Consider the following 11794-nt stretch of genomic DNA (forward strand, 5'->3'; position numbering starts at 1 on the left):
TATCTCACTCGTCGTATTTCTTTCCAGATCATTTATAAATATATTGAAAAGTAAGGGTCCCAATACAGATCCCTGAGGCACTCCACTGTCCACTCCCTTCCACTGAGAAAACTGTCCATTTAATACTACTCTCTGTTTCCTGTCTTTTAGCAGTTTGCAATCCACAAAAGGACATCGCCACCTATCCCATTACTTTTTACTTTTCCTAGAAGCCTCTGATGAGGAACTTTGTCAAACGCCTTCTGAAAATCCAAGTATACTACATCTACCGGTTCACCTTTATCCATTTATTAACTCCTTCAAACAAGTGAAGCAGATTTGTGAGGCAAGACTTGCCCTGGGTAAAGCCATGCAGACTTTGTTCCATTAAACCATGTCTTTCTATATGTTCTGTGATTTTGATGTTTAGAACACTTTCCACTATTTTTCCTGGCACTGAAGTCAGGCTAACCGGTCTGTAGTTTCCCGGATCGCCCCTGGAGCCCTTTTTAAATATTGGGGTTACATTTGCTATCCTCCAGTCTTCAGGTACAATGGATGATTTTAATGATGGGTTACAAATTTTTACTAATAGGTCTGAAATTTCATTTTTTAGTTCCTTGTTTATCAAGCATCAAGAGAAAGGACAGAAATAGTCTCATTCCAGCTGAAGGTGAAATCCATGTGTGCCTATCTCAAGGTCAACACAATTAAAAATTTGTGCAGCAAGCAAGCACAGGTTTCACATTAAAGTAGTAAATTTTGTTTAATTTTTAGTTTCAAAAATACTTTTTATGCATACAGTGGTTTGCAAAAGTATTAGGCCCCCTAAATGTCAGATTTGTGCGGATTACAAATGACACTTAACCGATTGTTGCAGACAGTATGTTCATTGCAAACCAGTATGCTCAAAGTACATTTTCAAAGTCACAATTCATTATTTCTCTACATTTTTTGTAAAATAAAATTAAAAACTGAAAAATGCATAGGTATCCAGCCCCTTCCCCGATGTTTAAGCTGCAAGTTTACACAGATTAAATATATTGCCCTGACAAATGGCTTACAATTGGCCTCTGTGTGTGAATCATTAAAAAGGGTCAGTTTTTCTGGATAAAAGACCCCCTAATTCCAGTACCATTGGTCAGACTGTGAATCTGAAGGAGAGCTGTGAAAATGAAGACCCAAGAGCATTCTAAGGAAATTAAAGATAAAGTTATAGACATACATAAGACAGGAAAGGCTAAAAAAAACATCAAAGTGCTTGGATATTCCAGTCAGCAAATGGAAGCTGCACCATACTACCCAGACTCTGCCCCAGACAAGGCTATCCCTCAAAACAGCATCAGAGCAAAGAGACGATTTATGAGGGACGCCACAGAGAGGCCAACAAGAAGCTACACAGTTCAGTGGTGATGAGACTGGAGTGGAGATGCAACAGTCAACCATATCAAGAGCTCTGCATATACCTGGCTTGCATGGTGGCTAGAAAGAAGCCATTACTGAAGAAAAACCTCATCAAAACATGTCTGGAGTTTGCCAGAAAGCATCAGTAACCCAGCTAAAATGCGGGATAAGGTTTTGTGGTCACATGAGACAAATGGAGCTGTTTGGCCAAAACAGCAATAGAGTGCGCTCAGGCTAGTACACAGGTTTACGAGTAGTTGGTCGCACTAGACTAGCATCTGATGTAAAATGAAGATTAGTGCGTCCAAAGCGCTTCCAAGAAACCATGTAGCTGACAGCTACAGCGCATGTAAATTCCATGTAGAAGAGGCTATTAGCTATTACCCCCGATGCAGAAAAATCACTGGGTGCCCAAAGCACACTTTAACAGCAAATTTAACTCCAGCCCCAAAGCTAGCGTTTGGGTACTTGCCAGGTTCTTGTGGCCTGGTTTGGCCTCTGTTGGAAACAGGATGCTGGGCTTAATGGACCCTTGCTCTGACCCAGCATGGCAATTTCTTATGTTCTTATGTTCAATTGATCCATGAGTTAATAGCTCAGGCGAAGTTTTAAAAAGTGCCCTGTGTGGTTCCTACCTTTACTTGTAAACACCTACTGTTTGCGGCGTTTAAGAAGAAAGGTATAATGTAGCGGATTGCTGAAAAATTCTGAACACATCATACACGCACAACAGACACGCTCAAGGCCCGATTTATTGTTCTATACCAGTTTCTGTTTTTCTGTTAAATGCTTTAAATGTAACAGGTTGTTGTAAATGTAAACCAGAGTGAAGGCAATTTCTTCTATACCTCGGTATATAAAAAAAATGCTAAATAAAAAAAATAAATAAATATAGTACTATGCAAAATTTATGGAGGGGCAACAAAAAAAAAAAAAAGTAGGCTAATTAGTTGGCCAAAATAAATCCACAGAGAAATACTCTATTCAAAAGATTACCGACACTTCTTATTGTATTATATCAACTACAACTTACTGATTATGCTAATGTACTTTGATCTGTAGATATAAATTTTTATGCAGGGTTCCCTGAGACCCAAAAATTATTTTGGGGGTTCCTCTATGGTAAATAGGTTGAGAAAGGCTGCTCCAGAGTGTGGTGTCTCAAGTTCCTCTCAGACTGGCTAGACGCTGCAGCAAGAGATGGTCTAAGAAGAGATCCTGCTCCTAGTGCCTATGATGGGAGCTCTCTCAGTGTGAAACAAACCTGAAACTGGAAAGGAGAAGATGAAAAAAGGCCTTGTACCTAGCTGCCAGCGAAACAAAGTCTTCACCAATTCCACTATTTGGTCTATGGGCTGCTGTGTCCTTTGACCAGGAGTTGGGGCCAGACTTCATCCAAAACCAATACAGATTCTTAGTCCTGAGAAGCTCCCACTGGACTCCAAGGAGAGAGGGGTCCTCCTGGACAAGGTGGACTGGAATTATGTAGACCAGCATCTCCAGGTGAAGTCCTCGATAGACAAAGATACCGCTCTCAAAACGGTGGGAGGTAAGCAAAGTGAATCCCCTGTGGGTCCTCCTGCTGGCTGATACCTTCTCAAATGCAGAGCACCATCAACAGCTCTGGTAATTGATACTCCAGTTGTGCCATGGCCCAGAGCATGGAAGGATCCAATATGGAATAAGTCAATGTGACAAACAGCTGAGTCGGCTGAATCGAGGCCCAATGTAGCGACTGGCATCGAAAGCACTAAGGACTTGTGTGCAGAGGGCCAGTGTGCAGAAAGCACTGAAGCTCAAAGCTCTGTTGGTGCCAAGTGCATCGATGGGACAGAGTCTGACCTGAGCTTCAGCGGTGAACACTGCACCACCATGGAGCTGGTGCTTCTTTTTTTTTCCTTATACAATAAGCCCCACAGGGCATACAAAGGGCTTACAGACCCCTGTGCTTCTACACTTTGCTTAACTCCAAAGGAGCAGGAAATTCCAATATCTGCACCACATGAGGGGGCATTTTGCTTGAGGAGCTCCTGCCCAATTCAGTACAGAACTCAAGGAGCTCCACTCAGATGAGGAATGACGCCAGCTTTTTACTGACCTGTAGAGTTGTTCCATTTTCCAGACCCTGGTGCTTGGAGACATCTAGCTGCAATCATAGCAATTAACTGCACTGTAGTCTGACCCCAGACATTAATAAACGGTGTGATCATCGGTAAAGGACACCTTTCTGTGATACATTTTGTCTTTGAAGCTAATGAGTGTGGTCTTCTTCGAGGCAGACATTAGTTTTTAACCTTTCATTTGGTAGCACTGAAATGTTCAGTGGCTGCCAAGGCAGTGTGGCAACTCAGAGAAAGAGAAAAAAACCACTATATCATCAAAAACTTAGAAGCAGAAAAGGTTGCACATCAATGCAGGCGCTCAGAGGAAGAAAAAAAAAGGACTATGGGGCTTATGACATGGGAACTCCCATTCATGCTCAGTAGAGCAAAGGTTCTTATGAGCTCAAAGAAGGGTCCATTCAGCCCCAGTGTCATGTCTTCAGGTTGTGTAGTACTTTTGGGAGGCTCTGAAGAAGGTTAAAGGGCAATTCAGCAGAGTCTTCAATAGAATGAAGAGTCTGAATTGTAAAAGTAAAATGATTGGTGAGTCTTTTAGTGTAGATTTTCCTTTTGAATAAACAGAGGCAGATGATTTTATGTCCAGAAGAGGCTAACATTTTTTTTTTTTATAAGAAATAATGGAAGATTGTGATTGAAGTGCTGCAGAAAACTTTTCAAATATGGGTTAAGAAAAGGAATCCTGCATAGAAGTTGATTGTGTGACTAACGTAAAATTAAAAAAAAAAAAAAAAATCTGACCATAATTTCTAAGCAAACATATGGCATTCTGAAAGAGGAGGAAGTACGAGGATGAGCTTTAACTGAAGATGAATCAGAATCTCTACAAGCGTAAAAGCCGTGTCCTGTGCGAGATCATGGCGCAGGGTTGAGTTTTAGCAGCACAAGTTCCACCCATCATTGACTGCATCAACGCTGAGGCCGCTGCGCTTCTCTGTGCCGATGAATAGCCGGCACGATATTTTACAGACAGTAATGATTCAGGGCGAGGCTCCGGCATTTTGGGTACTGGTCTTGTAGAATGTGACCTCTCCTTTTCAGAAGGAAAAGGGAAAGGACAACTTGTACTTTTAACTTCGTATTTCAAAAAGCAGACGGCCCATGGGGACATGCTACCATATGGCCTGCATTCTGATGGATCGTGTGTGCAGGGCCAGGATATCCTTAAGCATAAGTCACGGAGGCCCTGGCATTTTGAGCCCAATCTGAACGGCCTCTTACCTGCTCTAAGGGATTTTACAAACACGTGGAGGAAAACAGAAATAAAAGTGTGATCTCTGGGAGAAAGCTCCACACCCTCAAGGGCCGCCGGAGGTCATCCCAGACAGCACGGCTAATTCAGCCCTGCTATCGACGGGAAAACACAAAAGAAAAAGGAATGGAACTACTAAGGAAAAAAAAAAGGGTAAAATTAAAAAAAAAAAAAAAAATCTGACCATAATTTCTAAGCAAACATATGGCATTCTGAAAGAGGAGGAAGTACGAGGATGAGCTTTAACTGAAGATGAATCAGAATCTCTACAAGCGTAAAAGCCGTGTCCTGTGCGAGATCATGGCGCAGGGTTGAGTTTTAGCAGCACAAGTTCCACCCATCATTGACTGCATCAACGCTGAGGCCGCTGCGCTTCTCTGTGCCGATGAATAGCCGGCACGATATTTTACAGACAGTAATGATTCAGGGCGAGGCTCCGGCATTTTGGGTACTGGTCTTGTAGAATGTGACCTCTCCTTTTCAGAAGGAAAAGGGAAAGGACAACTTGTACTTTTAACTTCGTATTTCAAAAAGCAGACGGCCCATGGGGACATGCTACCATATGGCCTGCATTCTGATGGATCGTGTGTGCAGGGCCAGGATATCCTTAAGCATAAGTCACGGAGGCCCTGGCATTTTGAGCCCAATCTGAACGGCCTCTTACCTGCTCTAAGGGATTTTACAAACACGTGGAGGAAAACAGAAATAAAAGTGTGATCTCTGGGAGAAAGCTCCACACCCTCAAGGGCCGCCGGAGGTCATCCCAGACAGCACGGCTAATTCAGCCCTGCTATCGACGGGAAAACACAAAAGAAAAAGGAATGGAACTACTAAGGAAAAAAAAAAGGGTAAAATTAAAAAAAAAACAAAAAAAAAATCACAGTCACAGCAGAGAAAGTGAGCAAAAATTCCAACTGAATGCTGAAGCAAATAAAAAGAAAGACAGACTGAGGTGACTTTCCAGGCAGTGTAGGAACACCTGCACGTGCTAAGAAAGATTTCTTAGTCTTTATTGAGTTCTGAGAGAGAGCACATTCCATCTCAGTGTCACTGGATCGTGCCATCCACTTGTGTGGCTGTAATTTGTATCTGCCTGGCCACGGGGAAACTGATCACTCACCTCCTGCTACCACAGGAAAAACCGCCGTCCCAGATTTCCTCGCCGGAAGTCTCGTAACCTTACGCCTGACGAAACAGCAATGTGCCACAACTAAAAATGCCATGGCGTGAGAAAGAGATATAATTTGAAGGTCCTTCTTATGATCGGAGAGCTAAACTTCATGCTATCATTCTTCATGACTCGATTAGGGAATATCCTTGAGATCATCCTGCTAGCATCTTTCACCGTATCTCCCTATTCATTCTTAACTTTAAAGAGAAGCTGAAGATTGCACCTCAGTCACACAGCTGAATACGTAACTTCTGAAAAGGATGCAGGGTTTGGGGAAACATTCTGGCTTAGGTTCCAGAGCTGTACCGCCCAAGATCATACTGAATACCGTAAGTCCATGTTAAATATCATCAGTAAAAGGATTTTCAAGATAAACCTCTATACTAGATAATTAGAAAGCATAACTGATAAATAATTCTGCAGTATTTCTCATTCTTGTACTTTTTTTTTTTTAACCTCCCAAAATGGTATTCTGGGGTCTACCAACAGACCGAACTAGAAGAAAACCCATCTCGTGCTCAAGAGAAGCACACAAGTATGCTGGGCTCAGAACCGACACGGGACTCCCCTCAACCCCAGAATGCTAGGGAGAAAACAGAGATCCTCTTTGCTTGTATGCTTCTGCAAAAAGACAGGAAGTTAAACACCTTCACATCCTACAATTACAAAAATATGGCAAGCGGGAAAACAAAATGCACACACACAAAAACCCAAGTAAGCAAACTTGACATCTACCAAAAATCATTAGCACTGTAGGGCAGCTAAAAGATTCACATAGCACCTTTCCAAATTCTGTTTTGTTTACTTTTGTTATTCCCCAATTTTCCTTCTCAATGACAATATTTTTTATATTTTGTAACAATTTTTCTAATACAAGGCGCTTTCAAACTTTTCGACGGCCCAGCTGCCTTGTTATACTTTCAAGAGGTGCTCGCCCACCACACCATATGTTTTTATATTCACATTTTTCACACGAAAGAAATGTGTCAAAGAGAAAACAGCCTTTAAAAAAAAAAGTGTTTGATTTTACACCAGCAACTTTTTTTTTTTTTTTTTTTAAGGGCACAAAGCAGTGAATGTTTCCATGCTGTACAAGAAAATTCCTTCTGACATTTTCAGATTCTTGAGAAAGGTTTTGTTTTTTTCTTTTGGCAGTTGATGGTGGGGGCAAGAAGATGTAATAAGTTGCACTCGGCTGCACACACAAGCTTTACTCCCGGTTTAACAAGGAGTTTAGTGCACAAAGAAATACATGCAAATCCCACGTTAATCGAGGTATTAGCTATTACTTCTTAATGCTGGAAGTTGCATAGGCTTTACTCATGTTTTCCTAATGGTGGAAATCAAACTCTCGGTCAGAGGTGAAGTAAAGTTTCTGGGGCTGAACCCAGAGTCCCTGCACTCAGGATTTGGATGCAGTTTGCCCATAAATCATGTTTTACGCACATATACAGTGTTTTACGCATGCTAAACATATATCTTTCTGCATACATTTTCAGATAAGCATGATTTTTTTTTCAAACTCCCAATACAATACACCACAGTGATTGTCAACCCAGTCCTAGTCAGTCAGGTTTTCAGGATCTCCACAACGAATACGGCAAGAGATAGATTTACACATGCCCTGCCTCCATATTGTGGTGCAAATCTGCCTCATGATATTCACTGTGGAGATCCTGAGACCCAAAATAATAAATCTAATTTATCCAGCGCTTTCTTCCTCCTCAGCCTCTGTTCGGCTATGGAGCTTTCTGGCAGCTCCCCTCCCACCGCCCAAAACTCAGCCCTGTCATAGCAGTGACAGTATTTAGCTGGGAGTCACATTCACCATAGTTCCAGCCACCGTGCAACAACTGACCGGCTGTGGACAGCTGCTTCCCCCGGCTGAACTGAGACCCTGAAGCCAGGACTCATGGCCAGGTTTATCCACACGGCACAGGCCAGCCCAGCCGCTGCTTCACCGGGCCAGCCCCCCCTTTTCCACCTTCTTCATGGAGTCTCTTCAGTTTGCTGCCACTGAGGCAGCTTCTGAGCACAAGAGGGTGAGAGAGAGAGAGAGAGAGAGCACTCTGCCAAGGAGGCCCCTGTAAAGCCGGTCCAGTAACAGCTCACAACAGCAAGCAAAGACCATGAAGAGCATTCCCCCTTTCATCTTTGCCCTCCGTAAACTATGAAGGTTTTCCGGGAGCTGCTTCGTCGGCCCTTTTTCTGAAGGGGCCAACGAGTGCCCCACAATCACATGCTCAAGCAGCACCAACAGAAGCTTGCGATAACGCGGATCAGATGCTCTATTCTTAAAAAGGGAAAATCACTCAGATTTCTACCAGAAAAAAAAAAAAAAAAAAGACAAGACAGTCGCAGGCAACTATACCCCCCAGTGCATGAAAGCGGTTTCTCAAACACCCACCACCATGGACTTAGCTTAGGGCCCCAACTGGTTCCACCCCCCCTCAGGAATAAGAAGAGTTTATAATCCTGGTAAGTGTCACAACAGGGAATTAAGAAATCGGGTGACGGCAGATTGCAAGTTTGTTTTTCAAGCAAATTTTCTTGGGAACACAAAAAGATTAGTTGTATCCACTTTCACAAACTCTCCATGAGGGAAAAAAAAAAAAGCATTCTTGACTGTACACTTTTTAAAATACACTTTTACATAGCCTTCATATGTTAACAGGTTTTTTTTCTCTTTGCCACCAAAGAACAAAATTAAAAAAAAAAAAATGGATTAACAGCATTAACATTTTGAGCGGCACTGCAAAGCCTTACCAGCTAAATAAATCTCTGGCAACAACATTTACTGGCCCGCTAGCCGGCAATCCCTCTCTCAGCAGCAGCAGCAGCAGCAGCAGCAGCAGCGTGGCCACACGTGCACTCACCTCGCTGTTGTGCCCCCGCAGATTGAAATTGGTTCTCTGAGGCGTGCTCCGGTCCCTCCTGCAGTGGCTGGAGGTGAAGGTCACCCCCACGACTCCTCGCCCGTTCCCAGTCGCCAGCCAGCCTTCCTCGTAATAGCGCCTCCTGCACACCGGCTTCTCCTTCTCGCTTTTGGGGACTCTGCCTTTCCAGGACAGGCACAGGATGTTTGAATCGCTGCAGAGCACAGGCCCGTGCTCCACCGCCGCATGCATGCTTTGCGTTTCGCTCTCGGGGTTTCGGGGGTTGTTTTTGTTTTTTTTTTTGCTGCCTTCTTCGCTCCGTTTCCTCACAGGAACACGAAATAAATATATACCGCCCGGCGCTGGGAAGTTGCAATAAATAACTGATGAAACATCCCGAGGAGGGAGCAGAGGTCAGCGTTTGTACATATCCGGCAAATGCATAGCGACAGAAATCCTTCTACGTAAAAAGATAAAAAGTTTACCTTAAAAAAGAGCGGGGGGAGGGAGCAAGTCCAGCGCTGAAACGTTCAGGTTCCATTTATATTCGGGTCCTTTCACGCGAGGGCGCGTTCTTTCTTTAGGAAAATCGCCGTCCAACGCGGGAATCCAGAAACAGGCATAATCGGGCCTTCCGTGGGACGCGGTATCCTTTCCAGAACCCGAGAATCCAGACCCCCCCCCCCCCCAAAAAAAATACATAGGACGGAGGAGGGCTGGGGAGGACCACCCAGTGCGACTTTTCAAGTAATTTAAGGCTTGGAGAACACACTTACAGTTTGATTTTCTTCAAAAGTTAAATTTGTGGTCTATTTCTCATTTTCTTTGTTGTTGCTGCTGTCGTCTTTGCTCTGCCCTTAGGTCAGGTGCTGGCAGATTCCTGCTCGAGCACGAAATGATTGCACACAAAAAGGGAGAGAGATGGGGTGGGGGGAAGGCACGGGAAGAAAAAAAAACAAACAAACCCATCCCCACCCCCCCCCCAAAAAAAAACAAACCAATCAAACCCAGACCCCTGTCCTCAGGTGACTGAAGCTGGCGCGGCCCCGCCCGATCCCTCGCCTCTCACACTCTCTGCCGCACTGGCAATAAAGAGGGCTTAATTCCCTTTATATCCCCCTCCCCCAGGAGCCAGGGTCATAACACCGGGGGAGCTTTAGAGAACGCATTCATTCATTTATTTATGTTACTTAAAAGCACAGGAACATGACCAGGCCCCTCCGCTCTTAACAAGTCCCACCCCTTCTATACTGGAGTTTCTGGGCTACTCTTTACTACACAAGTCTTGGGGGTCAGGTGGGGGCAGTGCTGTTTGTTTTTAACCCCGCTGCAAAGGAAAAAGCTGGACATAAATGCGGCGGGATCGTCCACGCCACCATAAACCTCCCAGGCTCCAAAGGCAGATACAAGGAGGGGGTAAAGTGGGGTTGAAGCTGCAGGAGAAAAACGAGGTCAGCTACAAGCAGCAGAGAGCAGGGGGGGGGGGGGGAGGCACAAAGCTAGGCAGATGCCCCCTGAGGCTCTCGACACCTTTGTGTGTTTTCTCCTTCTATGCCAAAAGCCATTTAAAGGAGCTCTTCACACAGAGCTGGCTCCCCATCTCCCCCCATCTGCAAGAATAGGGCCCAGCACTTCAGTTTAGGGTGGTCCGGCTCAGTTCTTCTTTTAACAGTATTTACACTGCATTAAAGAAGAGGAGAGGTGGGGGTGGGGGGGGAAGGGGGGAGAGCAGATATCGCTGGACTTGAGTTTCCTGTTGCAGAAATAAATCTTGGTCAGTTCAGCGCTCGGACTCTCTTTCCATTCCAAAGCATTTTCCCCATGTGTTAGTATCGTGGAAGCTGCGTTGCTATTTTTACTGTGCCCAAAGAAGAGGCAAGGGTGGGGGAGAAGAGAATAGAAAGCAAAAAAAACAAAAAAAAGAAAAACCCCAACAGATTAAGCTCTTTTTTTTTTTTCCCTTTGCTGCACCGCTGTGCACGGTCTCCCGCCCTCTCAGCAGTTCATCTCCCAGCTTCTGAAATGGTTCTGTGAGGCTCAGCCTTTACTGGCTTCCTTTTTCCTCGTCTTGCAAAGCTTTCCCAACCAGGAAAGCCGTGCACATGGCAGACAATCAGCAGGCGTCTCTTGGAGGTCTCTGGAGAGCAGGGCAGCCATGCGGGTCCATCTCCATCCCAAATTAATTCTCATCAGTCACGAGACTCTCCGGAACGTGCAACAAAGTGTGTGTGCGTATATATATCTATATATACACACACCCATATATATATATATATACACACACACACACAAACAGCTACACATGAGCTGTATATGCACAGACACACATATAGGCGCACAGGTATCAGCCAGGTGCTCAATGCTTCAGCCGTCTTCCTGGTAACACCCCACAGTCGAGATAAGAGCAAGGGCCATCCACCACAGGAAAGATCTTCCCGGACCTAATACAAAAAATAAATAGAGATTTTTTTTTAAATTTTTTAATGGATTTGTTATCAGCTCAAAATAAACGATACAAAATGTGCCTGCAAAAGAACAGCCTCATTACCGTGGCCGCTTATTAATAAGCCTCCGCTATAATGAAGATTTGCTGTAACTAGCTGAAATCAGAGCCCCCAACACCTTGCACGGTGTTTTCAATCGTCAAATTCTGCCACAACACACATTTGTTAGCATTTGAGTCACCTCTCATACAGAAGGATCACTGTAAACAGCCAAGATTAATGGCTTACACGATACTAACACAGAAAGTCACACATCAACACGGCATATCTCTCGCAGGACTGGGAGAAGCTTTAATCTAGAGCAAAGTTGTACAGGTCCTGGGGGGGGGAAAAAAAAAACACCTTAGACTTAACACCTTAAACCGGGAACTCTGTGGTCTAGAAAAATCATGTCATCTCCTTCAGATTATTCTCCAATAAAAAGGTATGGCAACCGTTAGAGAACCCAGACGCTTGCCTAATATGTAATATATCTCTCTCAATTTTCA

At 44.2% G+C, this 11794-nt stretch overlaps 1 protein-coding gene across 1 annotated transcript in view; it reads right to left on the minus strand.

The window, feature by feature from the left end:
- LOC115088412 (tubby-related protein 4-like) overlaps positions 1-9793 on the minus strand; it is a 281728-nt gene extending 271935 nt beyond the window's left edge. The window contains exon 1 of the mRNA XM_029596655.1: positions 8803-9793. Coding sequence (XP_029452515.1) covers positions 8803-9054 — 252 coding nt within the window. The 5' untranslated portion in view covers positions 9055-9793. The remainder of the gene's footprint in view (positions 1-8802) is intronic.
- Positions 9794-11794: the final 2001 nt, after the last annotated feature.

Source organism: Rhinatrema bivittatum, chromosome 3 (assembly GCF_901001135.1).
Source record: "Rhinatrema bivittatum chromosome 3, aRhiBiv1.1, whole genome shotgun sequence".
Lineage (NCBI taxonomy): Eukaryota > Metazoa > Chordata > Amphibia > Gymnophiona > Rhinatrematidae > Rhinatrema > Rhinatrema bivittatum.